Source organism: Harpia harpyja, chromosome 10 (genome assembly GCF_026419915.1).
Source record: "Harpia harpyja isolate bHarHar1 chromosome 10, bHarHar1 primary haplotype, whole genome shotgun sequence".
NCBI lineage: Eukaryota > Metazoa > Chordata > Aves > Accipitriformes > Accipitridae > Harpia > Harpia harpyja.
Window position 1 is genome coordinate 2,542,792 of NC_068949.1, and position 27,422 is coordinate 2,570,213.

The 27,422-nt window shown below is 60.2% G+C and overlaps 1 protein-coding gene and 1 non-coding gene across 2 annotated transcripts; both read right to left on the bottom strand.

The window, feature by feature from the left end:
• Positions 1 to 1,535: 1,535 nt before the first annotated feature.
• On the bottom strand, positions 1,536 to 27,273 carry LOC128147342 (maestro heat-like repeat-containing protein family member 2B). Its single transcript, XM_052799814.1, is given in 32 exon segments — positions 1,536 to 1,578; positions 2,127 to 2,246; positions 7,576 to 7,713; positions 8,329 to 8,522; positions 8,817 to 8,979; positions 9,210 to 9,355; positions 10,469 to 10,621; positions 11,061 to 11,167; positions 12,074 to 12,197; positions 12,974 to 13,069; positions 13,175 to 13,310; positions 13,653 to 13,720; positions 14,041 to 14,293; positions 14,374 to 14,552; positions 15,394 to 15,516; positions 15,717 to 15,836; positions 16,085 to 16,192; positions 16,606 to 16,658; positions 17,347 to 17,488; positions 17,772 to 18,353; positions 18,547 to 18,594; positions 18,596 to 18,655; positions 19,674 to 19,793; positions 20,129 to 20,166; positions 20,169 to 20,186; positions 20,893 to 20,962; positions 22,070 to 22,213; positions 22,535 to 22,723; positions 23,424 to 23,512; positions 23,908 to 24,073; positions 25,814 to 25,936; positions 27,177 to 27,273. Coding segments are annotated over 31 exon segments (4,005 nt in total). The 5' UTR covers positions 25,829 to 25,936; positions 27,177 to 27,273.
• TRNAN-GUU (transfer RNA asparagine (anticodon GUU)) lies at positions 3,592 to 3,665 on the bottom strand. The gene has a single exon. It is a non-coding gene; the product is annotated as a tRNA-Asn (tRNA).
• Positions 27,274 to 27,422: the final 149 nt, after the last annotated feature.

Below are 27,422 nucleotides of genomic sequence, written 5' to 3' on the forward strand. Positions count from 1 at the left end.
CTCTGGCTGACTGTGCCATGAGGAGGAGGAGCCTCATCCGATGGGCTCCTCAGGAGTCAGACCCGCTCTACAGCAGCTGGCAGACAGAAGCAGCAAAAAGCCCCGTATTTCAAGGTGGTCACTGACAAGAGACACCCTGGGCTGAGTGCAGGAGCCTGGATGAAATGCCCCTGTGGGAACAGTCTCTACGTCCTGAAGGGAGAAATGACATTAGCACTTGGGCCACCTGCCTCTGGAAATGTGCCCTGGGAGGGATTTCCTTTTTCTGGTTTTACCCTTTTGAACAGAGGTGACCGGGTCTGAATGAGTCACCACTGGGACAGAACCTGCCTTCCAAACTATTGCCCTCCATCTGCCCTTCGGCTGCAGACGTGGTCACGACAGAGGGGCAGGGGGGACTATCACTACATGCACATCCTCACTCACCTGAGAGGCACCTGTCACAGGGGAAGGCTGCTCAGCATCTTCCTGCTCCGTGACTCTGTGATCTCCTTTCCCATTTCTCTCCTCTCCCCAACCCTCAGCAGCAGTGGGAAATTGAAAGTGGAAACTCAGGAAAGCTCTTTGTCTTTATAATAAATGCTGCATCGACAACTCTTGTGAAAACTCCCCTCAGAAATGTCCTAGGGGTGATCTGGATCTGTGAACAGACCTGATCCCTGCAGCACCCTCCCAACAGCACGAGGACCCTTCCCTGCCGGGGGTTCCTCCTTCCACCCACAGCTTCTCCCCAGAGTGCCGTGGGGAGCAGAGCCCCGGCACACAGAGCCCTGGGGTGCAGGGACCCTGCTCTGAAGGACAGCCCTGGGCACCCCTGGGTGCACGCCCGGCTTCACAGCCCTGCAGTCAACCCTGGGAAAAGGGACCTGTGATGCCCTGTCCCTCAGAGGCTGCAGCAGGGAAGCCCTGCTCTGCTGCACATCCTTCTCCACGCGAAAGAAACCCTGAGAGCCATCCTGCCAGATCCTATCTGCTCTGGGATGTGCCAGCTGTAGGAGACCCCTCCAGGAAACTCCGGTATATTGCCCTGCAGCCAGAGACTTACTGGGTTATGAGCTGTGGTGGTTTCTCTCAACAGCGGAGAGGGACTGATTCCTGCGGCAGAAATTGTCCTAACAGTGCGTGGTTGTCTGCGAGAGGCATCGAAGTTCCCCTCTGGACACCGCCGTTCCTGTCCCGTAACAAAGAGGACACTCAGGCAGGGAGGGTTTGGCTTCCCCTTTGCAGAGCTGTTGTTCAGCTGAGGCAATGCAGGCATGTCATCCCCAGCTGGAAGAAGCAGGATTCAGCTCCCCCCATACACCCCACACAGCCAGAGGAGCTGGGATTCCTCTTGCTTCAATTCCAGGGGCACAAAAGCATTGCCTGCAGGTGAGCCCCTGCTCTGATTCTCTGGTCTTTGTTCTGTGGGCACTCGATTGTTCACCCACAGACACTTGCTGATGACCGAGGGGCCAGGGTTCGTCTAAGACGTATGCAAGTGTTTGCAAGCTCCGGTGGAAAATCTCTGAGAATACCCACATCCTTCCTGAGCGTCAGCTGAGGTCCAGAGGGGGAATGGGGATATCCTTGGCCATCCTGCATGACACCGGACCTGTACGTTCAGGGCACCTGAATGCACCTTGTCACATATATCTCTGGAGGACACGGAGCTCTTGGGCTGACCAAGCACAGGGGCGCACCAGAAGGAGACCCAGGAGTCTCTCTCTCTCCACTGCATTTACTAGAGTACCAGTCATGGCAAAGCTAAGACACGTCCACATCCCTGTGCTGAAGACACCTTATTTATTTTCATTTACTTAATGGCATTAAGAAAAAAGCCTCCGGTGCCACGCCAGGTGCCTAGAGTGCCAAATACAACTGCACTCAGCAGGCAAACACAGCACAGGACCTCCAGGGGAGCCGTGCCCTGGTGGAGCTGGTGTGGGGCAGGCACCCCAGGGCCTCCCAAAGGGGTCCGGTGCCTGTCTGCCATCGCCTGAACAGCAACACCATGCCACAGACGCAAGGTCCATCCCTTGGTGGTGCCGCAGGACAAGGAGGCAGGCCACAGCAGGGTGCCCAGCCCTGTGCTTGTGTTCTCCACCCTGGACCGTTCTCCTCTCTCTGAACCTCTCCTCCCATGCCTGATGGCGTGCAGAAGGAAGATGATGATGGTAATGTCCACAGTCACAGTGGGGACGGACCAGAAGGTGTCCACCTCCAAACACTTTCTCTGCAGCACTCTCTCCTTCCTGGAGTTTGTCCTACAAGGCCCACAGCCCTGCAGAGTTTCTGCAGAGTCACCAAACGCCTCTCTGGACACGGTGTCATTCCCCAGCCGCGCTTCTCTGGCCTTGCAGACAGCAGGGCAGTCTGTGGGCAGCTCAGTTCCTTGTTGCATGCACATCTGTCAAACACTCTAGCGTGTGAAGCAGCGTGGGATCCTTGGGTCCCTGTTACCGTATCTGCCTGCAAGGAGTCTGTGCCCAGCCCCGGTGCCACGGCTGAGATGCTGCAGCCCAAACGTGCCCAGGCAGGAGGAGCTGGAGCCTCACAGCACTGTGAAGGTTTTGGATGAAATTAGACGTGGTGGGACAGCTTGCTCACCTGGGGTGCTGCAAAAGAGGGATAGAGGATCTGCAGAAGAGAGTGCCAGGGAAGGTGAGCGTGGGGCTGGCCCTGTGTGAAGGGGCAGCTCAGATGTATGGAGCTCTTCCAGGATGGGTTAGCTTCTGTCACTGAGGATTAGAGGAAGCAGTAAGGGTGACATCATGCTGGCAGTTCTGAACCTCTCCATGCGGGTGAGGAAGCAGGAAAAGTCTTCTGTCAGCAGCCCAAGGAAGACTGCAGGTCAATGAGCCAGTTCCTGTTGGAGACTGTAATTGCCCTGGCATTCATGGACCGGGTCCAACAGGGTGCAAACAGTCTGGAGGATCTCGGGACAACTTCTTCAGACAGCTCCTAGGTGGGCCAGCAAGGGCCCTGGGTGCTTCACCTGGCTCCAGTACTGGCAAACAAGGAAGATGTGGACAGGGATGTGATAATCAGTGTCATCCTTGGCTGTAGTGACCATGAGATGGTGGGGTCCCAGATGCCGGGGGGGTGAGGAGAGCAAGTGGCGGAGCCTTGGGCTCCAGAGGAGAAGACTTTTCCTTAGGCAGGGGACTGATACTGGTGGGGTGTCCCAGGCCCTTGTGCCTGAAGGCAGGAGTCTGGAGAAGAACAAGCAGCAGTGGATGGGGATCAAGTCAGGTGAAAGGCAGAACATTAAAGCAATTAAGTTTACTAAGAGTTGAGAAATGAGTCTTAGGACCATCAAGAAGAAGAAGAAATGTTTTTAGAGCACGCTACTGTTACTGTCTTTAGTGAAAGTAGAACTAAGGCAAATTATGTGCTGGGTTGAGCCCAGGTGGGAGCTAAGCCCTGCTCCCCAAGCTGGGCAGGCAAATCAGAATAAGGAACTGCTGCCATCAGTTTTCTTTCCCTCCTCTGGCCTTGCTGAGGGGACTGAAGAGCCTGTGTTTTTTTTCTAGAGCCATAGGACGCTTTGGGTTGGAAGGGACCTTAAATGTTAGAAGGCTGTGGCATAGGCAGGCAAGAGGGGAGAGGTGTCCCTGGGTGGGCTCGAAGCACCAACCTTTCGGTTAACAGCCGAACGCGCTAACCGATTGCGCCACAGAGACTCCCGAAGGGAGCTCCCTGGGGCTTCCCAACGGCAGGCAGATGTTTGGCCATTGCCAGGGAAGCAGAGCTTCCTCACACGGAATGGTGACTTGGGAAGAGAAACACCACAACCCTCACTGCCCACCCTTCATCTAGGTCTTTCAGGCCTAGGGCCACCTCTGCCCTCCACTGACGCACCCGGAGTAACCCCCTTGGAGGAGCTCTACATGTCTGCGGTGGGGACGTCCGTCCATGAGAGATCTTCAGCAGAAGGTCCCCTTCCATCCCATAGTGACCTGGGAAGCCAAGTCACCAGAGGCAGGGCTTGCCCTAGTCTTGCTCGCAGACCTTGAGCTTAGACAGCTCTCCAAACTCCTTGTTTCAGTATCATCCCTCTCTCCGCGTCTGCCCTGTTGATTCAGCCAAGGATGTCATTCTCCAGCCTGAGGAGCAAAAAGGGTCGACCACAACTCTCCTCCCTCCTCTGCCAGGCCCAGCCTTGGAATCCAGCTGGCATCGTCGTGGGCAATAACAAGGGGTGGGAAGTTTAGGCAAGGGACATGGGAAGTTTAGGCAAGGGGCACGGGGAGGCATGGCCCTGGTGAAGGCTGGGGCCTGAGACAGCATTCCCAGAAACAGTCATGGACATCCCTCCCCACACCTTCTCCTCCCTCCACCCCCCAGACTAGTCAGGCAGCCCCAGCTCCAGCTGTGCTCCTCTGGCTCCAGCTGTGCTCTGCCCCTCACCCTTCACCTTGAGGTGCAATGGGTGAGGAAGCCCCCGTGTGTCCCAGAGCCTTCGGCCCTTGGATGAGCAGACTTCCCCTCAGCCCTCCTTCCTTGCTGGAAGGCCCCCACCCGTCTCTGCTCCCTGGGGCGCAGCACGATGGGGCCAGACCATGGCGGGAAGGCAGGGAAATCTGCCGGCCATTGCGGGGACACCCCAAGTGAGGTGGGGTTTGTCCTGGCCTCTGGAGGGATTTCTGCCTGAAGTTTTGAGAGCAGCAACAGGGACAGCCACATCGGAGTGAGTCGCCCATGGTGCCTGTTCTGCTCCCAGAGCAGGGAACGTCCCACAGCCCAAGCTCTGGGTCCCAGCACCCCAAGAGCTTGGCCCCCTCCCAGCCCTCCATGCACAGGCAGAGCCTGGGGACCCCTCACCTCCCACGGAGGTGGGCTGGCACGGTGGGACGGTGCAGCCTGGCCATGCCCTGGGGGACCACGGCTGTAGGAGTAGGGCCGTGCTGGCCTGGGGCTCCTGGGGGCACTGTGCCCCTGTGGGAGCTGGTCCTCACCTCCTGACCAGTGTCACAAGCTTCCCACCAGCCCCTTGCCTGGCCCAGAGCTTGTTCCTCTCCCACGAGTGGGGCAGGAGGGGGCTGCTGGGGGAACCGGGCTGTCAAGAGTTAGGCTTGTACTTGCTCAGAGGAGAGTATGCTCTCTAAATAGCCTGTCTTCAGCAGCTGCCGTGGTTGCTCTTGATGTTGTCCCGGCTAATACAACAGGCTGGCAGGCAGAGCTCAGCCCCTTTGAGCTACTGCCTACGGGAGCCTTCCCACTCCACAGTTTCATCTGTTTGCCTGGCCTGAGCTGACATGAGAAGCCTCCCCCAAAGACATTTATCTCCAGGGACTCCACTCTGCAGCGACCTCTCTCCCTGTCTCTCTGGCTTCTCGGTCCTTTGCTTTCTTTCACGACTTGCAGCTGAACCAACGCGTCCGATCCATGCAAGCAGCAAGTCAGCGGCGGGGAACCAGGAGTTAGCAGCAGGTCTGAGCAGCTCTGTGCGGTTGGGAGGAGGCTCAGGCCATGTGAGGGCACTGCAAAGCCCGACGTGCAGGGGGCCAGGGCTCCCGCGTGCCTGGACCCGACCCCCTGCAGCGGTAGGGCAAGATGGGTTCCCTCCGAGCCCCCCTCCTACAAATGCCTGCCGTTGGAGAACGTCCAGCTCAGTCGCTTGCCCTGTGCCTGGCACACTCAGCTCCCAGGACTGCCGGAGCCCTCGGCACTGCAGGTGCCTAAAGGAAACTCCTGGCCCCAGCACCAGGCCTGGTGGCCGGCGTAGCCCACCTTCTTCTCCCATGGGGCAGCACAGGTGGGGAGGGCTGTCAGTCTCCTCCCTTGAGGCGGTGCTGCCTCGGATTGGTCCCCTCGGCTGTCACTGTGCCCTGGTTTGGGGCCCGCCCTTCCCTCAGGGCGGCCTCTGACTGGCCCCAGGCCTCAGGCTGCCCAGGTGCACCTGAGGTGATGCTCTCTGTGATTGGCCACCTGCTGCAGTGTGCTGCCCGCCCTCCCCTGAGGCGATGTTTCCTCCGATTGGCTGCATGAGATTGCTCCCTTGCTCCTCCCATCCCGTGATGGGGCAGGCGGCTTATCAGTCACCTGTGTGCTTTGCTATTGCCAGCTCTGATTGGTGGAGCTGGCATGCCCCGCCTCCAACCATCACCGCCCCCCCCCCCCCCCCCAGCACTGTGCCTGGCTTTTTGCACTCTTGCCACCTTTCCTGCAGGCCTCGAACCTTGACTGGTGGGTTACCTATCGATCACATGCCTTGCCCCCGCCTCCTCAAATGCGATTGGCTGTCCTGGGTCCACTGACTCCCCAGGGACTGCTGGGGGGAGGTTGCCAGGCAACCAACTCCACCTTTAGGGCTGAGAGCCTCAGGATGGAGCTGTGGGCCCTGAGGAAAGGCTGGGGGTCATCAAAGGCGGGTTTGGACCCTAAACCTGAGCATTTCGGCCCGAAACATGAGGCTCTGGGCACTACAAAGGACAGGCGTTCAGTTTGGATCACACGTGGGGTGGGACCCGCGGGACAGGGGGCTGAGGCTCACAGGGGCTCGCAGCCGGGCCAGCGTGCACAGCAGCCCAAGGGACAAAGCCCCGTCTCTGCTGGTGGTCTCCCTGTGTGGAGCTGCCCCTGCCCCCTGCAGATGTGCAGAGGCTCGCTGGGGGTGAGGAACAGCACCGGTGGGGCCTGGGTTAACGGGCAGGGGTCCGATGGGCCAGCCAGATGCTGGTGATACGGTCGGGGCTGTCCTGGGCTGTTCCCTGCACCAGCGCGGGCTGGTGCTGGAGGTGGTCATGCCGCGGTGGGAGGGGTGGCGAGGAGATCCCCATGGGCAGTGGGAGGGCACGGCAAGGCCCCAGGACCCCACGGGGAGACCCCTGCTCTGGGGTCTGTCCCGGCATGACTCCATTGTCCCCAGCCCGGGAAGATCTGAGAGGGGCCCCACAGCTGGCAGCCCCCAGCATGGGTGTCACCCACACGTTGTCTCACCAACCGCGGGGGTGCTATTAGGGAAAGAACAGATACGCTCCCCTTTCGGTGTCTTTTGATGAGCTTTAATTAACTCCGTGGTGCTGGCTGGGGCCAGGCATTGCGGAGGGATTCCTCTAGCGCCTGCCTCACTCGGAGGTCCCTGTCGTCCTGCGGTCCCGAGAGATCTGGAACAACACCACAGGCAGCGCCGTGGGGACCTGGTCCCGGCCAGGTGCTCCCCTGGCCACCCTGCTCCAGGGAGCCGTTTGCCAGGGATCTTCCCACAAAAAGAGACATCCCAAGCAGCAGTATCTCAGTAAAAGCCCTCTGAACCCTTCCTTCCCCATCTCCTGCCTTACCTCAGCAAAGAAAGCTGTAGCTGTCACCCGCAGTTTAACTGAGCAGGAATCCAGCCACGGCAAGAGGTTCTTCACCAGACAGGGGGAGACGAGCCCAGCGTGGAGCAGGACCCTGTGCAGGGGTCACAAGCGAGGGACACACAGTTACCCAGGAAGGCCACAGGCCGGGCCTCCAAAATTCACTTGCGCCGATGCAGACACTATTCTTCAGCTCCCGACGGCTTCCCGGGCACGCCGGGAGGGTCCCAGCGGCCATTTCCCTGGGCACAGCCCTGCAGGAGTTGGCCAGATGCATCCCTGGGGCTCTTACCTGCTCAGGAGACACACCCCCTCAGGGTAAGCCAGGGGGTCTTCCAGGCGAGCCCACACTGCCCAATTCACGAGCAGCTGCATCCATTTCTGCGCCATGCATTTGCCCAGCACCAACTCTAGAGCTGAAAGGAAAACCCTGGCAAAAGAAACAAAACGCAAAATAAACCAACCCAATCAAACAAAACAAGTCCAAATAGCACCACCGCCAGAAACCCCAAGAACTCTCCAATCACAGCAGGTTAGGGGAAGACTGATCTGCAGCAGCGCTAAATACCCCTGGAATGATGCTTCACAGCCTTCCAGACTGCAGCTAACGACACCGGCATTTTCTTCATGCCCCAGACCCACCGAAGCAGAAGAAAACCCACGCCTCTAGACCGACTCCACGCTACTTATCAGCCAAGGCCAACACCTCATACCTCTTCCCACCAGCCTTTGGCCAAGAATGACACCAGTGCCCGCAAGAGTCACTGCTCCCAGCGGGGGTCCCTTGAGGGAGCGCAATGCTATTGTGCGCGCAAGGGTACGCAGGAGGCAAGATGACGGCCGTCCGCAGTATGAGCTGCGTAAGACCTTCCTGCCTGGGAGCTGGAGTTTCTCCATGAAGGAACAGAAGTAAAAGCAACCACGACGACCGCTTTCCACATGTAGGAAGTGGGGCAGGCGAAGCCCTCCCTCAGCCGCACAAAGGCACATGCCTTGGCACGGGGAACTGAAGCCAGCCCCTCCATCTGCCCCTTCGGCTCCTTACCTGCACGGCTTCTCCACGTGCATTTGGCACTCGAGGAACAGTTCTCCCCAGCTGCTCATGAGCAAAAGCAGCCTCTCCTCACCCAGCATTTCACTGGCCCACCTCAGGAGGCTGGGAAGGAGGTGGGGAAGCAGTTGCCTGAGCTCCTCCGTGCTCCTCAGGGCAAGCACCACCTCGGAGATGGCACAGGTGATCTGCGGAGAAACGTGACCAAGAACCACCTGTTCAGGGAAGGCCTTTTCCCACCAGCCTGGTTCCCCCGCGTGCCCGGGGTGGGGGGTCACTGTCCGCAGTTGTCACTTCTGCGACAGCCTTGTGCCTCAGGAGTACCAAACTGGCCTGGCTCCCCACGCTCCTTGAGGCCGGCCCAGCACAGCGCCCTGCGAATCTCCACGGGCACCCGCAAAGGGCACCCGACTCCCTTGCGCCCAAGTATGAGTTAGCAAGCAGATGCCAAGCTGCAGAAATGTGTCTGCCGTTGAACGTACCGTCAGAGTCTCCAGAGCAGTCTGACGGTCGTGCCGCTCACAAGTGGAGGAGCCCGTCCCCGGGCGGTCGTTTCCTGCTCTGTTTAGTTTCTCCGCTAAGCACCTCAGGATCCGAATCCCAAGGATGCTTCTCCCCAGGCTCCTCCACAGCTCCACCGTGTCACTGCGAGGGAAGAGACGTTCACCCCTGAGCCCGCATCCTTGCGGTCCTGCGGTGCCCTCAAACCTCCTCACCTGCAATGGGGCTTACAACGCCCCACTCACAGCAGAGACACAAGCACGCAGTCTTGCTCGGGCAGAAAAAAAAGACCTGCTTCTCAACGGGACCCCCCAGGGCAAGGAAGCTGCAGGGTCCCTGTTTGACTACAGTGGGGAGGTGGGTAGTGCACGTACCTGTCCATGAAGAGACTCTTCTGGAGGAGACTGCTGATTACGGGCTCCTGGTGAAAGCGGGTGAGGAGAAACACTGCATGGAGCAGGAAGGGCCTGTGGGTGCTCTGCTGCATGTAGCTGTAAAGGGTGTCCAAGATTTTTGGCACCTGAATGGAAGAAGAGGAGAAAGAAGGGCTCGGTGCATCCTTTACCCCCTCCTGTGGGGCCCAGACACAGTCATTCAGCACATGAGCGATGCCTGCTCCCTTGACACAGAGTCCAGATCCAGCTCGAAACCTCACGCCTTCCACCCTGCCTGACCCTGGCTCACATCTGGAGCCCAGTGTGCTCTTGGCAGTCGTGCACATGCACGCGCACACGCGTGCACACGCTCACACGCACAGCCTCAGTCGCTGCGTGTGCCTGGGCCCAACCGTATGAGCAGCTGCGTGCCCTGTGTGCACACAGAGGACTCGGACCCATTTCACGCTCAACGCTTGGCTAACTCTCCCCATGCGTCTGTAGCGATGCAAGGCCACGAACAAACACGCTCTTCGAGACCCTGAAGATGCCTTGCAGGGCCTCTGCAAGGGCACGTGTCTCCTTCCAGAGGAACCCAGTTCTCCAGGGATGCTTTTCCTTGCCTCTACCCTCCTGAGACTAACTTGAGTTAGTCTGCACTGCTTGAGCCACTGGTGGCCCTAGAGCCCAAGTGGAGCGCAGCAGAGCGTGAGCGGAGAACAGGAGCCTTGAAAGGGCAGGCACAGCACGAGGCCAGAGGCTCCCAGGCTACAGATGGGCAGCAACTAGTGGCTAAAGGAAGGGCACCTCACAGGCTGGGTAACCCCACAGTCGGGGAAAGCAATGAGAGCAATGAACAACTATCCAACCTGTGGAAAACCTAGCATGCCCAGCAAAGCTCAGAGTAGATGGAATTGGGGACCAGTGAAGAAAGAGAAGGGTGAGGTGGGTCCCGGGGCAGGGAGGACTGACAGTGACCCCAGAGGAAGGGGAGGAATGGCAAGGTTGGTGCCTCCCAGTGCCTCACTCATGGGAAGGACCCGGACCAATGGCAGACTTTGGACAAGAAGTGCCCATAGCCTTGTCACCAGCTGGAGCAGGCGCCAGCAGCGGGTGCTAACGCACGACTCGGACCATCAGTAGCCCCTTGGCTCGGCACACAGGCGGCATTTCTTGAGCCCATGCCAACTGCACAGGGTGTAGTGCAACAGCCAACAGGAGAAAAGACAAAGTCTAATGGAAAAAAAGCTCTCCTTTACCTCCTGGACTATTTCCTTTCTGCATTCCACCAGGAAGACGAACACCCACTTCCACACTGCTCTTGCACATGGGGGCATGACATGCAGCAAGCTGCCCAGGACGGCAGTCAGAAAGTCCACAGCCTGTGCTGCAGGGATGCATCTGCAAACAGCCTGGAGAGAAGTCAGGAACAGGAGAGCCCGCGTCACAGCTCTGCCCCAGCGATTCCGAAAGGAAAGGCAACTTGACGGGACCGTTAGTTCAGCAGTCACAGAGGGGCCAGTCACTTGACCCTCCTGCTGTGCCTACAGTGCTGCTTACATCTGGTGCCGCTAAGCGATTTGGAAGTGTCTACCCCTTGTTGTTTGCTTATATACTGAATTTGTATTCTGACAAGAGCACTCACGCACACACACGTGTGTGCAAACGCACACATCATGGTGTCTGCTCCAGCGTGCCTAAAGGACGGTCTTGTCTCAAAGCCTCCTGTTACTTGCTAACAACAGCTGTCCTGGACAGCTCGCTCTGGAGACAGAGACTCTGGAGGGGAGCAGGGAGACGTGCAGGAGCCCAGGAGCTGGGCCCCCACCCCACTGTTTTGGGGCCAGTTACCTTTGTTATTTCGGTACAGGTCTCTGCCGAAGTCTCGGTGTGCGGGCTGTTCAGCTCCTCACAAAGGCACCAGATCTCATCTGTCTGCGGCACCTTCATTCTCTTGGCTGGAACAAACAGCAGGAGAGGAGTCACGTCTACAGAAAGCCAACCTCTGGCCCCAGATACCAATAAAGGAGAACCCAAGTGGTGGCAGGGAAGGCCACAGGGAAAGCCAGGGCCCTCCTGAACGTGGGGCAGCGGGATTTCCTGAGCCCCATAAATGGCTGACATATCCCGGGCTGGAAAGAGCCCTCTTCCTCCTTAAACCATTTGCTGGGGCTTCAGGGTTTCAGCAGCCTCTGCTCCTAGCAGCTGCGTCCCCTATTCCCACACAGGCCACCATCGTCTCTGGGAGGCAGGAAACCTCCCTGTGACTTCCTCAGCACAGGCAGACCCTGCTGCCTGAAGAGGAAAGGGTGCAAACACAACCCTTTGCAGCACGCTCTGGGCCTGCAGCTCAGATCCCTCCTCCCTGCCCAGTTTGCTCTGGGCAGCAAATTGGTTTCCTCTCTTGTGCTCAACAGGAGATTTCTTCCCTGCCAGGGATGACTTTGGAGACTGCCTGGGTAGCTGCCTGTCTCTCCAGGCTGAAGGCAGGGAGCGAGGGGGAAGGCCGCCTCTGAAACGTCGGGGACCTCATCCGAGCGAGCTGTCTGACCACCCTCTGTCTCTCCTGCAACGTGGAGGGGGACAGTCCCCAGCATTGGTGACAATGTCCTGCTCTCAGACAGCAGTGAGGGATGGCCCTGACCACCCAACCTCACGCACGCCCCGGGGAGGTGGGACTCAACAACACTCTCTCAGGGATCCTTCCTGAGATGGGCCGGGAGGCAGAGGGCTAACAGGGTGGGGGCACAAAACCAGCCGAGCACGTTGCCTCCCCCTTCCCTCCACGGGACCCCGGTGGCGCCAGGCCAGGAAGGCAGGGAGGATCGGGCTGAGCGAGGCTGGGAAGCGCCTGCTCTCCTCACCTTGCATTTGGAGAAGGTAGCCAAGGCAGACCCATGCCCTCTGGCGGCACGTGGCCAGGCAGTCGCTGGTCAGAGACCCCAGCAGTCCCACCAGGGAGCCGAAGTGCTTGTAGGGACATCCTCTCTGCAGGGGACAGCAGCAGGAAAAAGGTTGCAGGCAGCCCCAGCGCCCGCTCGCCTCTACTGCCCTGCGCAGCGACCAGGCAGAAGGGCAGGCAGAAGGGCTGCCCCGTAATCCCAGGGGCCCCAAAACCCAGCACCCAGCCGGGCAGGGCTCCTTTCCAGGGCCACGAATGGTGGGAAGGGGGCACCAGGGCACGCGGAGGGTCCCTACTCACCATGAGCTCGCATCGCTCCTTGCGAGCGCCCAGCACGTGGGTGAAAACCTGCAGGGCTCTCTCCCGCTCCCATTCTTTGGCTGAGGTGAGCCAGCCCTTCAGGACCTGGGGCAGGGTGCATCTCTCTCGCAACGGGAATCTTTCTCTCCCCAAGATCCCTCTCCCTCTCCCTTCTTCTCTGGCCCCTTCCTGGCGCATCCCCCGCCCCACCAAGCACTGGCCCTGCAGCCTTCACCGCCTCGCGCTCTGCAGCCGCCTCTGCCCTGCATCAGGTCTTGCTGCCCTGCTGGCGTCTCCCCGCTCTGGCCTTCCCCCCAGGGCTGCTCTCGCCCAGCTCAGGGCTGGCTCTTGGCTTTCCCTCCATCAGGGCCCACTTCGCTGCCTGTCCTGAGGCTGCAGTGGCCGGGCGCTCCTGTCCCCCAGCCCCGGCCGGATGCACAGCCCCAGAGCAAGGAGCCAAAGCCCCATTTGTCTGTGGGAAAGGTATCCACCTCCTATCACCCACTAAGGTCTCGATTCTCTGCCCTGGCAACGCTTTCCCTGTTGCCCCGTGGCTACTCACGTGGACCACGTCGTCAAAGCAGGCAGAGGTCGCCTCAGCCTCCAGAAGGGTTTCTATGAGGTGGCCCAGATCTTCCATGCCTCTCCTGTGCAGAAGCTAAAAGCAGCAAAGGAGAGCTGAGGTTATGCATCATGGGGGCTGCCAGGGCGTGCTGAGGGGGGATCCTGACCCAGAGGTGGGCAGGCGCTGGCCGGTGCGTACCTCCATGTTCACAGCTGCCCTCACACTCTTCCTTCCCTTTTTCATCCGCTCCTCGGAAGGATGGGACAAAACACTCTGGCAGCACACTGCCAGCAGGTTGCGATTTTCCTTCCCGCTCAGAGGCGGCCTCAGCTTGCTGGCCAGAGGAAAAAGGGAGACAAAACAGAAAGGGGATTTACTAGCCCTCTCCAGGGTGGCTTAAACCACAACTGGGTCCCTCCTAATCGAGGGCCCCAAATCCAACGCCCCCAGCCCATGCCAGCGAGCACTGCCTTCAGCTCCAGCAATTCCTACCTCCTCCCAGGCAGCAGGCAAACCCCCACCAGCAGGTTAAGGAACCCCTGGGGCTCCCTTCTTCTGGGAGACACCTGGAATGGGGAACACCCTCCCACTCCACAGCCCCAGCAGCTCCTGGCCCCATGCTCAAGCTGGGCTGGGGCACACTGGGAGTGCCCAGAGCCTGGGGAACAGACCTCACCTCAACTCCTCCAGGGCCTGAAACACTCCATACACCAGCGAGTCCCAGGGCTCCCTCTTTATCCAGGCCTGCAAGTCCCAGAGACAAGCGCAGAGTTGGCAGCGGGCAGGGACACGGGACAGCCCTCCCGCCGCCCCGGGGACAGGCTCTGCTGCCAGGCCTGGGCAGACGCTGCCCCATCTCCCCCACGGAACCCCAAAGGCACTACAGGAGGGACCCTGCTCCTCAGCCACAGCCACCCAGGACCAGCACCCAAGGGCCCCACCAGCTCCGGACACAGCTCCAGGAGCTCGCGTGAAGCCGAGAGACCATCGTGCCTCTGGGGAAACCAGTCTGACGGCGCAGCCCACAACTCCCCCGTGTGACGGCTCCAGCTGCGGACACTCACCAGCAGGGTCCGCGTCGCCTCCTGCTTTAAGGAGAGCTCAAAGCTGCCGCAGTCGCCCACAGCCTGGATGGCACAACTGACCTCGGCGATGCTCTGCACCAGGGCGAGCTTGAGCTGCAAGTCCTGAGGCCAAAGAGAGCAAAGCACCCCTTGAACTCTTTGAAGGGCTGAGAGGTGGAAGAGGAGCATGGGCAGGGGGAACCCACGGAGGGCTTGCATCTGGACGTTGAGGACAAAACCCTCCTTGGGAGGTCTTTAGGAAGAGACCGCCCATCTCGGTACACCCCAGCCCCGAGGGGCCGGAGCTGGGGCACCCGGGCATCCCCACCCTACGCGCCCTGTGCTCCTACCCTCTGTTTATCTCTGGACAGCCTCAGGATGTTGCCCATGATGTCTTTATCCACACAGGTGAGCAGCTGCTCCTTGGGGGCGTGCAGTGCGATGCCGCCGTAGGTGCGCATGAGAGCAGCACGAATGGTCTGGGTTCTCTCCATCTTCTGCCGCCGCTGTACCTGTGTCGACAGAGATGCCCTGAGACGTCAGCCCCGGGACTCCTGCGGGCTCCTGCGGCAGGCCCTGCCCCGCACCCTCGCCAGCTCCTTGTTTCCCCCAGCACCTCCCAGCAGCTCCCCAAGCCACTCCTCAAGCTGCGAGGGCTGGGGCTGGGAGTTGTTCCCACCCCGCAGCTTGAGTTCTCTCTCTTGGAGAGGGAGGAGGTGCAGCCAGCATCGCACACGCTGCCGGCTGTTATACCACTGACTCGAGAGGTCGGGGAGCTGTCTGGAACCTTTCTGCGGACAGGTACCCGACATAGCCTGTCACGGTCCTGCTCAGAACCGTGCAGCCTGTGCGGGTCAGTGGCGCAGATGAGCCCGGTCTGCTCACCTCCCCAGGCCAGGCTGCACTGCTCTCTCTGCAGGGCCCTGCCCTGCCCAGAAAGGCTTCCCCACAGCCCCCAGGTGGGGAGCAGAGCCAACGAGACCTCACCAGGCTCCTGCTCCCAGCCCTCAGCTTTGAGGAAGGGGCAGAGTGTCACACTGCGCCCACCCCCTTGTCACCAGCTCCTGCTGAAGTTAAGTCAGGGCAACGTGGCTGCAAGCAAGCAAGCAAGCAAGCAACCGCTGCAGCTGCCCCAGCTGGGTGGCTCTGACCCACCAGGTGCCAAACCCCATCCTCTCCAAAGACACCTCGGGGGCCCCAAGGCCAGGATGTCCCCTCTGAAACACAGGTCTCGGGTAGCTCTTCCAAGAAGGTTAATCTAAAGGCAGCTGCCACAGTGTGGCTGCTGCAGGTGTACAAGTGGAAAGGCGGCCAAAAAAGGAAAGCCAACCAGCAACCCCCTCGTTCCTTTACCTTCCAGCCCGTGGAAGCCTGGTAGGACCAGTCTCTGGTGAAAGTGGCAGAGAACATAGTCACCGTGCCCAGGACCAGGTGGAAGTGGCTCTCGGCAGCGTGGGACACAACAGAAATCATTCCCTGCAACCACAGAGAAACGGGGAGTCGGTTCCAGTCCAGGCATTCAGCCGTGGCCAGCGACAGTGGCCAGGCAGGACGTTGCAGCAAGCAGGAAACAGCAGCAACGGGGAAAGCAAGGAGGTCTGGAGCTGGGCCAGGAGCAGCCCTCCCTCTCCCCCAGGAAAATCCAGGGGATGCTCAGGACAGGAGCATCACCTCACCTTGGCCTCAGACAGCTCCACAGGGTTTGTGTCCCGCAGGAACCTCAGCACCTGCCCTTGGACGTGTCTGAGGTCCTGACAAGCTGCCAGCACCGTCCCAAGAGCCTTGTACAGGAAAAGCTGAAAGAGAAGAAGCCGAGCCCGAGATGCAGTCACGGCCCGACCCGTCAGGAGAGGGCTGGCCCCAGATGGACCCGACCACCTCCGGGAGCAGGCAGAGCCGGCCACGATGCCAGGCTGTGGCCAGCCGCTGGGGCAGCCCAGGGGAAACGCCTTTTGGGGACGAGGGAAAGGAAAGCAGTGAAATCTGCCTGCGTGGGCAGAGCACCAGCGCCAGCTCCAGCCCCAGTGCCGGGCAGGACACACACCTTCTCCCAGGAGCCGGCAGCAGAGCTGCCCAGCCGCTGGCTCAGCTCCTGGCTCAGGCCTACGGTCCAGGCCTCGTCCTCGACGGGCTCCAGCGACGCTCGCAGAAACTGGTGTGAACAGGAAAGGAAGCGAGTGTTCCACTTGACCTTTCCAGGCTCACGTGTCCCGGGACGCTGCGGGGGAGAGCTGCCGGGAACGGCAGTCTCTTCCCCCACCCCACCCAACCCTCTTTTTTCTCCTAACGCCTCATGTGAGACCCCCCGGCAGGCCGGACTTAGAGGAGGAGGCAGTGCTAAGGCGCGTGCCACAGCGTTAGAAGGCATTAGCCATCAGCCGTGGCATGTGTGCAGGCAGCAGCTCCTCTTGAGTGGGCAGGCACCTACTGCCGGGGGAGGCGCAGGGTGCTCAGGAGGTGCCCCCACCTCCTGGTGCCTACACAGGCAGCCCCGAGCTTCCTCCCACAACTTTGCTCCCTCATCTCCCCCCTCGATTTGTGACACCCCCTGCGAGGATGCTGTACCTTAAGCACACGGCGCTCCCACTCTGCAGAGGCCAGGGAGCTCTCAGTTCTGCCTAGGAAGCAAGAGGAAGCAAAAGCTCTCGCAGCTATTTAAGCTCACACCAAAGACGAGTCCGGCGCTCTCCTCTGCAGTCCGACCTCCCAAAAGTCCCAGGCCATCAGGCCGGAGAGGGCCTACGCGAAAGCCCTTGCGAGGCCAAAGACACGGGAGGGATCCCAGGGGCAGTCCTCAGAGGCATTGACTCAATCTGGGGAAGGACGCACTGACCGCAGCAGATCCCCACTGAGCGACTGCAGCTCCCAGAACAACTCCAACCACCCGGTCCCAACACACGTTTTCTCCCGAACCACCCACTGCCTTTTGCCCATTTCCAGCCCTTCTCCCAGGCTACTGCCGAGGACAGCTGCTGCAAACCTCGCCTGGCCTGGGGACTTGGTCCTCCAAAGCCGAGGGCTGCACCCCCGCCAGGAGCACCAGTCCCATCCCTCTCCCAGACACCATCCTTGGGTGATGCCAAGACCTGCCCTCCGAGGGGACATCAACGGCCCCGTCCATCCCCTGGGCCGAACTGGTGCCAGGGGACAGCTGCCCCCAGCCTCAGCACCGGCTCCCTGGAAGGGGAAAGGCAGCGGAGCAAGTGCTGGGGAACTGGGGGCAATTCCCCTCCGTCGCGCCGGGCAGCTGCGTTTTCCTGCCCCCCTCCCTCCCCTCCAGCCTCTCCCTCCCCACCTGCACTTTACCTTCCAGGTACTGCAGCAGGAGGGGGATCTCGGTCGCCCACGCCACCCCCAAGCCTCTGTGGATCCTGCCGTGGAGGGCCTGCAGCAGCTGCAAGGCAGCGACTGCGCGTTCGCGGCTCGGGTAAGGAGCTGCCGCCACCACCTAGAGGAGGGCAGGAGAGAAGGGTCGCTCCTGCCGCCAGAGCCACAGCTTCTCCCAGCAGGGAGCTCGGGAGGGAGCTCGGTGCCGCTTGGCTGGCAGCAGGCAGCCGATGGCTTCACCCAGGGTGCTGCCAGCCCTGAGAACGGAGTGGGATCCCTGACGGGCTCGGGCATGCTGCCTCCTGCTTGGGGGCTCCCGGCACTGGCCTCAACAGCATCTCTACCCCGGGATCTCCCACCACCCCTGGCCAGAAAAGCTCTTTCCCCAGGGCCCCGCTACTCACCAGCAGTCGAGCCAGCAGGGCCTGGGGAGCCGGCAGCCGGGCTGTGGGGAGGCAGAAAGGCTGGCTGAGCCGACGAGCCTCACACCTCCGATAGCCCCACACAGGGCTGAGGGCTGAGAGCAGCTGCGCTGCAATAGCGCTGGCTGGGGGGCTCCCCAGGGCTGCCCAGCAGGAGATGAAGGCAGCTCCAGCACGGCCAGGAGCGAGCCCCGGCTCACCAGGAGAGCGCTGCGAGCAGGAGAGCCGGGCCTCTGCGCCGGGCAAGGGGCCACGCAGGGCAGAGTGCCTCGTGCCCAGCAGCAGAGCCTGTCTCTGCCCTTTGCTTTTCCTGGGCTCCTGCTCAGGGCTGGTGGGGCGCAGGGAGATGCGGGCTGGCCTGACCCCTGGCCAAACCCAGCAGCAGCACTCGCTGGGGCTCCTACCTTGCTCCTGGGATTCCATGGCATCCGGCTCCTCCTCCTCCTCCTCGCACCCCGCTCTCTCCCGTCTCTCAACCAGGGCTCGGACACAGCGGGAGAGCGGGATCAGCATGCCGCTGTACTGGGCTGGCACCACGTACTGCAGCAGCCTCGGCCACAGGAGCTGCAGAGAAGAACCGGGCAATTCGCCACACTGGCATTTCCACTCAGCTCGAAGACGAAAAGGACGGGCTGCATTTCCCTGAGCCTGGTGCGCTTCAGCACACGAGGGGACAGGCTCAGGGCCTGGGGGAGCACAAGGAAAAATGTCCTGAAGGCAAGAAGTGGCCACAGCAGCAGGGCAGAGGGCAACTTACTTTGGTCATCCCTCTCAGAGTGACGTCCAGGGAGCCCAGGATGTCCATCGCACAGGGCTCGAATTGCTTTATCCTCTGGGTTTTCCCAGGCAAAAAGGCCTCCTGCCACCTGTAAGACAGAGTTGGCAAACCCCCCAGTTCCTCTCGGCTCCCACTGATGAGGCTCAGGCACGCCTCACCAGTGCTCCTCTTGCTCCTGTGCCCGCCTCCCTCCTGAAGGCCAGACGGACCCAGCTCGAGGACCGGGTCCCAGACCCTGGGAAGGACTGGGAAGCCTGGGAGCAGACAGTGCCGCTGCTTGTCTACACGGGCCCCTGGGGCCCAAATGCTGCTGTCGTGCCACCAAAGCAGAGGTGAGGAACGTGCCCTTCAGCAAGGGCTGTGCTCAGTGCCAGCCCTGGAGGCAGCACACCCAGCCCGACGGATGTGGAGGAGCACCCAGAAGCCCTTTCCTTTGCCCTGCTCCCAAAGCAGAGCCTCCCCGGGCCTCAGAGCAAGCGACGCACATGGATCTCCCCAGCTAGAGGGAAGGTCCGGCCAGAGGGAACGTCCTCGGCCAGTCAGCGGAGGCTCGGCCGTCCCCAGCTTTCACCTCCTGGCACCCGGCTGAATGCTGGGAAATGCTCACCACAGGGACTGCCAAACGGCCCGTCCCCTTGCCAGAAGGGATGTGGGCCCCCAGACTGTTACTGGATGGGCAGGGTGTGCTTTGGAGGGCCAGAGCACGAGAACACCACAGAAAGCTCCTCTAGCCAGGCCCGCCTGTCTGCACTGGCTCTGTTTTGCTCACCGTCCATCAGCATTTAAGGATGGAAGATGTCCTGCCCCTACAAGACCCTCCCTTTGCAAGGCGGCTTTGCCGGAGGCGCCTGTGGGCACAGCTCGGCACCACAGTGCCGGGTGACATGCCGAGGTGTAAACCCACGTCATCCACTGACATCTCCACCAACATCGGCACAGACACCCACGAGGAACGGCCATTCGGAAGCGGCTCTGATGGCAGTGCCAGCGGCCGATGGCTCTGCAGCATGGAGCTCTCCAAGGCCAAGGCTGCCGGCAGGAGCTCTCAGCAGGGTCCAGGCACTGGTCAAAAAAAAAAGCCCCTGGGTGTCCTGCTCTGCCCTTACCAGTCTGCCCGAGGTCCGGCTGAACTCGCTGAAGATGTGCCCCACCACATCCCATGGCCAGCAGCTCTGGGATCCGGAGCTGAGCAGCTCCCTGCTGAACTCCAGAACTGCCCTCCGCACCTGCCAGGGGGGGAGTGTGCTTATGACCCTCCTGTTCAAAACCCAAAGGGTTTGCTTGGGGGCAGCCTTTGTGGCTCGCAGAGAGGTGGCAAGGCCACGGCAGAAGCTTTCGCTCCTGGCGTCAGGGCTGGGCTTCAGCACCAGGCTGGACGGGCATTTGCCCCACAGAGCACAGTGACCTCCCCGCTCCACTCTGCCAGCTCTCCCCAGGGACGAGCCATCAGCCACCACCTGGGCAACGCGCCAGCACTTCCCCAGGCCCCCTGGCTCTGATCCCAAGGGAAAGGGTTTCTCTGCCTCCCCTGGTGGCACCCTCCCTTCCCAAACCAGTTCACCTGGGCACTGGGGTCACTGCACAACGAGCACATGGCCCCACCACCTGGGGCAGCTTCCCTCCTCAGCCGCAGGTTGCTGGAAGAGATACGGAGAGGTGTGCATTGAGGCAGAGCCCCAGCGGCAGAAGGGATCCCCTGAAGCTTCCAATGGGGACAGAAGAGCGGGGCCTGACTGGCTTCACGGGAAGCAGCGGCGTGGCCGGAGCAACCCCACTTCCAGAGGCACGGCTATTTTACAGGGACTGAAGGCTATGGCAACACAGAGAACACGAGAAACAGCACGGGTACGAGCAGCTCCTGTGCAAAGCAGCCACCTGCCCGCCCACCCAGCCTGCCCATGTTACAGAGCTTGGAGCATCGTTCCTGGTGTGCCGGCATTTCTAACTGCCGGGGGAGAGCCCTGTTGCAGGGCGTCAGCTCGGCTGGGGGACCCGTTCTTCGCAGCTCCCTTTGGGTGCAGGTGCACCACTTTCGGCCCGTTCCTGCCGTCAGCCCAGCAGCCCCAACCCCTGCCTTGCGTCCCTGCTCTGTGGCACTGACCGTCAGAGTGGGCCAGCACTCCCAGCAGGCCAGGGCTGCCACGCGACCGGCCTCACTCCCACCGCTCAGCTGGGAGTGCAGAAACATGCCTGTCTCCTCAGGGCGCATTCGTGCTGCGGGGAAGAAATCGCATTCTGCATCAGCAGGCAGCTGTCCCCAACAGCCAAGGACAGGGAGAGAGCTGCCACGGCACGGCGGGCCATCGCCCAGTCTCCTCTCCTTACCCTGCAGCATGATGCAGCGGGACAGCACTGCCTTCTGGGCCAGGCCAGGCTCCTTGGTCACATCAGAGAGCTGTGGGAACAAGGTCCATTTTAGAGAAAGTGGCATCAGTGCTGAGAGGGACTGAAAAGAAACGGTGCTCTCCGTTCTCCTGTCCCTGGGCACTCTGGGCATGGGACCCACAGCCGAAACCCAGCCCAGCCCACAGTGGCCCCGGGCACGCACAGAGGTTTGCGGCAGCCCAGGCTGCCCAGGAGCTGAGGCTGAGCAGCGCTGAAAGGCTGCCCTTAGGGTGCTGGCGCTCCAGAGTCCTCCTGCGACTTGGCCGAGAGGGAAATGGCTGTGGGAACTGGGCTGCCCCTCAGGCCCGTTCCAAACAGCCAGGATCAGGCCTCCTGCAGCCTTAAGGTGGCACCTGGATCGAAGTCCTGGCGTGCTCCGGGCCTGCAGGAAGGTCCCAGCGGAGGAACGCCCTGCTCTGCCCTGCCAGCCGGCAGGTCTTTCCCCTCCGCGGCAATCACGGGTGCAGGCCCCAGGCTTGCGGCAGGGCGCAGGGCTCCCCTTACCTGGCGGTGCACAGCGGTGCTGATGGCAAGAGCCGTGCTCTGCGGGATTGGGGTCTGAACTCCCACCAGTATCTCCAGGACATAAGCTGAGGCTCTACAAGAGAACGGGGGGGAAGAGGAGGCTAAAGCCACCTAAAGGCACTTGGGAAGGGAGAAACCCAGAACATCTGCGATAAGGGGAGTCCCCTAACATCAGCTCCCAGGGAAAACCCCGATGAGCAGAGCAGCATCAAGAGGGTCTCTTTCCTCGGAACGGAGCCCGGGCTTGACAACTCAGTTTCCCACTCATCAGACCTCGCCAGTCGCCGCATGGGACTGGACATGGCCCTGGGCATTCGGGCAAAGCTCTTCCTGCACACAGAGCCCCAGGGAGCTGGCAATGCCTCCCTTCCCGAGCAGATGAGCCCCGGGGACTCTTGCCTCCCTCCCGCCCTGCCCCGGGTTTCTCTTTTCTTGCCCAAAGAGCCCAGGAAACCTCAGGCCTCCTCTGCTCTTCCTGTTCCTTCTCTAAGGGCTTCCCAGCTTCTCCTGGCACCCCACAGCTCCCCAGTGCCTCTTAGCACTCGCACAGACCCACCCCAGCAGCCACGCCGGGCCCTGCGCAACATCTCACCTTGGTGACCCGGGAGGTGTCTCGGACCTCCTTGTATTGCTGCAGGAGCCAGAGGAGCTGCTCCCAGGTATGCTCTCGGTGCTGCTCCTCATGCAGAAGGACCCCCAGCATGGCAGCCACTGCCCCGAGGACAGCCTGCTTGTCCTGAAGAGGGAAGGGAGAGGCTCCGCTCGGAGGGCTGAAGGTCTGCCTAGTGCTCAGCATCCCCTGGACACCAGTCTGCCCTTCCACTGGGAGGGGTTTCCCTTTCCCCTTCTGCCCTGCAGAAGAAGGGCTCGCTCCAGAGGAGAGAGAGCACTTCCCCACCCTGGTACCCCAGCCCTCTCTGCAGAAAGGCCCCAAGGCTCGGCTGCTTCCCGTCGGGAAGCCCCTCGCCCCTCTGCTCGCACCCCACTGGGCAGAGACGGACCCACTGGCACGGACATCCCTGCTGCAGCCCCAGGCGTGGAAAGCAGCACTTCTCACCTCTTCCTCCTTGCAGTCCAGCCAATTTGCCACCACATAGCGGAAGACCGGGTAAATGGCTTCACAGAACTGTGCCACCCCCTTGCGAGGGAAGGGGCATTGCTCCCAGCTGCACAAGTATGTATGGACTCCTTTCGACCATTGCTCCAGAACTGCAGCAGGACAAAGGAGAAGGGAACATGTGAGAGTCTGCAGCAGGGACGGTATCTTGCATTCACGCCCAAGCCTGCTTTAAGGACAGTCCCAGGCTCGGCAGGGCTCAGCCCAGGACTAGATCTGGATCCGAGGGCAATCTGGTGTTCTTGAGGTGCTGGATTCAAACACCCCACTGTTTCTCTCCTCCTCACACCCATCGCACCTTCTCCTCAACAGCCCCTTCCCCTCTAGCATTTCTCACTGCAGACCCTTCCCTTCCTTCCCTTCCCTTCCCTTCCCTTCCCTTCCCTTCCCTTCCCTTCCCTTCCCTTCCTTCCCTTCCCTTCCCTTCCCTTCCCTTCCCTTCCCTTCCCTTCCCTTCCCTTCCCTTCCCTTCCCTTCCCTTCCCTTCCCTTCCCTTCCTTCCCTTCCCTTCCCTTCCCTTCCCTTCCCTTCCCTTCCCTTCCCTTCCCTTCCCTCATACTCGCCCTTTCAGAGCAGGGAGTTTAATCCCAGAGGGAAGCGGGGGAACAGAAACCATGGGAAGGGACCCAGGAGTTTCTCTGTGCAGCGCTGCCGCGTCCTGCCCACAGAAACCTCCAGGCCTTCCCCCGCTCCTCCTACACACTCGCTGCAGTTTGGGATTGCCGCGGGCTCACACCCACCGCGTTCCCTCTGAGATCACAGGGAGGCATCGAAGGCCGCCCCTGCCCCTAGGACCCCAGCCAAGGAGCCGACACTCACCACTGCAGACGGCATGCAGGACCTCGCCGCTCCCCACCTGGGTCAGCACGGCGCGCAGGGCGAGCAGCGTCATTCCCACAAAGGGGATGCACCGCAGGGCTGCAGAGGAGGCAGGGACAGAGGGACCGAGAGGGTCGGTGAGAGACACGGGAGACTGGGGTCCATCCCTGCCAGGGCTGGGGCTGCTGGGCCACGCAGGACGTGCCGGAGGGCGTGGGACGGGCTGCCTTCCCCAGGGGGGACACAGGGAAGCCCTTTGGGGAAATGGGGAGGACGGTGCGGGGCCAAGACCCCGCGGGTTTGTCTCCAACAGGTTCCCGCCCTTTGGGAACTGGGATCGGGCTGATAAGGCAGAGCTGCCAACTGGCCCTGGCACGGAACAAGGAGGCACGGCAACTCCGTAGCCCCCCAGTTCAACACAGGGCGTTTAGGGAGGGGGAGGATCCCTTCTCCTTGTTATCACAGATCTCTACCCAAGGCCCAGGGTGCCATACCATATCTGCGGGCCATTTTGCCCAAGGTGAGGAGCACAATCTCATCAGGGACCTTCCTCATGGCCTTCAGGTGGCTCTGGAGCTCCGACATGACAAAGTGGAAGTGGGAGCGGGCCAGAGCTACCAGGACGTCACTCGCGGCCATCTTCACGTCACCTGTCACACCCTGCAAAAGCGTCACAGGTTAAACACTCCGGAGAAAAAGGCTGAGGCACTAGGGCAGGCTGAATGACCCCATCTCCTCTGCAAGACCCCTCGGGACAGCTGTGCTCGGGGCCGAGCGGCTGCTGCCTCTTGTACCCTAGGACAGGCGAGCAGTTCCCTGGCGAGATGAGGGAGGCTTTTCCCCAGAACAGCCCTGTGCTGCTGCCCCCTCTCCCTCTCCATGGAGATGCCAGGAACAAACTGCCGCAGACTCAAGACCCCCCTGGGACCTCTCTGTGGGGCTGGTGGGTTGCCACGGCTCTTCCTCAAAGCAGGACAAACAGCGTTGAGCTTGAACCCAGCTGTCGCTCAGGTCGAAACAGCCCCGAGTCCGCTTCTCTGCACAGATCTCTGCCTCCCTGTGGAGTGATTGCTAGAAGTGACTTACCAATATGTTGCCCGCACCCCCTTGAGGGAAGGCAAAACCTCCGGGGTGGAATGCAGTGGACACGCAAGGAATTGGTTCCCTAATAATTCTCTATGCAACGTAACCTGCAACCTTAGATGTTAGCAACACCAAGGGAGTTTGGTGTGCTGACCCTAAGAGAAGTAACACGGAGGGTGGAGTGGAGTGGAGACGCCACGGCCAGTCTCTGTGATATCATCGCAGGGATAGGGAACTGGAACGGTAGGAACGGTAGGTCCCTGCATTGAATCCACGGAAGCAAGGAGGTAAAATAATGGGGGTTCTGTCAACCTGCTGCCCTACTTCTGATTTATCTCCTAAGTGTCCTGTCCTGGGGTACTGACATGCAAAATCATGTCCTCTGGGTGAACTTTGCTCATTATAATACCAAAGCACACCTCCATCCCAAAAGCTACCCGCCTCCAAAGTGCAACCACCCCTCACTAAGCCTGTGCTCTGAATTTTTTCTAGCATGTCCTTTTAAAAGCAAAGCGAGAGAACTTAATACCAATCAAAGTAAAGGCATGCATGACTAGAGTCACTCAAGCTCCAGCTAAATAGGAAAATAGTATAAAAAGGCCCAAAGAGAGGGGGACTATTAGGGAAGATACCATCATGGACAAGTTGGGAGGACAGCACTGCCTTCTGGGGTCAGTCGACAGGCTGAACCTCTCTTCCCCCCAGAGGGACACCTCTTGGGTGAGATTCGAACACTCGGCTGTACCGAGTGCTTTCCCGGGAAACTTAGAATTCTTTAGAGCTCTTTTTCTTCCATAATTTAATGCGCTTGTAGTCGACTATATTATTATTTGCACCTGCCTTGCAGACAGCGTATTTATCACCGGCAATCCAAAAGAACCTGTACTCCTTTTGCTTTAATAAACTGCACTGTTCATTAAAATCTAGCCGTGATAGTTCGTTGAACGTGACTAAATTGAAAGTACAATGCGCTATTTGTGCATCCGTAATCGTGATAGTTCAACGTATTGAACGCGACCGGACTTACAGTGCTGAACTGGGCATCACCCAGAATCTAAGCTTAGCCGCCCCCAGCCCCTCTGACATCTAAGGACAAGCTGGAACGCAAGGGGGTTTATTTTCTGCCAAAAGGCTTTACCCCTTAACACAACACTCCCCTCTCCAAATTCCCTGTCATGACGAGTCCCCAGAGCCTCTCCCTTAGGACCTCTGCCGGGTCTGAACAACCGAGGAACAGCTCTGCGCCACTCTGTATTTCCCCCCAAACCAGGGGCAGAGGCAGGCTGCTTTGGTGGCCTTGAAAGAGAACAAGCTCACCTGGGCCGCTCGCATGTCACTCAGCGCCTCTGCTATCAGGCGGTTCACAACGCCACTCGTCAAACAGCCGTCGTCTCCCCACAAGACGCTCTCCAGCTCCCGGTACGTCTCCACTCGGTCACCCTGGGGACGGACCACAAAGGGGAGGGATGGGACTTGCTTTGCCCTTGTTCCCAGGGAGCCGCGAGAGAGACCTGCTGCCCCCCAAATCATCTGCGTGACGCAGGCACGAGGGACGAGTTGCAGGCATCGGTCAGGACAGCCACGGGGAACAGCAGGATCTTCCGCGGCGCCTCTGACACTAGCAGAGAGTCAGACAGGGAGATCGACTCCACCGGGGCAAAAGGCCATGTGGGAGCCTGGGAGGTCACTCCTGAAAACGGGGGATGGCGGAGGTCAGGGGGAAAGTGCCGGACAAGGAAGGGCGTGACTGTTCACTCAAGTCCTGCCTAGATTTTGGCTAACCCAGCTCATGCTAAGGCCTGATGTATGCTGGGAGCAGCACCATTAGGTCAAAGCGAGAGCACCGCGTAGGCAGGACAGGTGGCCAGAGAGAGCTAAAGGGCCATGATGCAGCCATTACCAGCTGCGGATGGCTGTCTCCGGCAGCCATTACCTTTTGTCTGGCAGTTTCCTCAGAATCCACTAACGTAAGGAAATGGTATAGACCCAGCCTCCAAGCTGGAGGGTATAAAACATCAGCTTACTCAAAAAGCTTTTGAAGCGGATCCAACAGCAGCTGAACTGCTGAGGCTTTCATGCTTCCTGGTGTGACACAGGGGACGCCCGCACCGTGATGGAGGAGGAAGGGTGAGCGCTCTCTCCGTTGGCTGGGTAATTAATGCTTTTTTTTGCTCATAGGTGCACGATATTAAGAGTTACAGATTATAAGCTGTGAAACCTTATGACTTGACTGGTGAAGAAGTGAATTCACGTGATAGACGAGTCTGGGAAAGGGGAATTGAGCCCCCGTTTGTCATGTTTGTTTATTGTATTTCTTAATGAGCTCATGAAATAAAGTTTAAATCACAGCATATGTTGTCCTGTACATTTGAGAGATCCAAATGGACCGTGACAAAGGGGAAGGCATGGGAACGAGACCGTGCCCCGAGGAGGGGAAGCCGTGAGCACCCTGCGCCTTGGGGCACAGTGTTGCTCCTCGCACGGGCAGGAGCCCCAGCACTGGGAGCTCCCGGGGAAAGGAGTGGGGAGCAATGGCATTAGTCCAGCTTGAGCAGCAGGATCAGCGCCTGGGGACAAAGTGCCTGCAGGAGGGCAGAGGTGCTGTCAGGTGAGACGCCCCTCTGCCACGGCACCCGGGGAAGCCAGGGGCATGGAGGGGAGCCCTCAACCCCCACCTCACCTCATGGTCTTGCAGTCGCTTTAGCAGAGAAGTCCCGACGGCCACAAAGGTAGTGACGGCCGCAGGGACAGTCCCCGTCACCCTGCCTCTGTCCTCAGAACGCACAGGTCTGGACTGGGAACGCACGCATGGGCAGAGAGCTGCAAGAAAAGAAAGAAAAGGCTTTGCTGGCTGCAGGGCTTCGCACCAGGGAGGGGTGAGGATCTTCCCAGACTGCCCCAGCACTAACAGCCTGTGCTGGGCTGT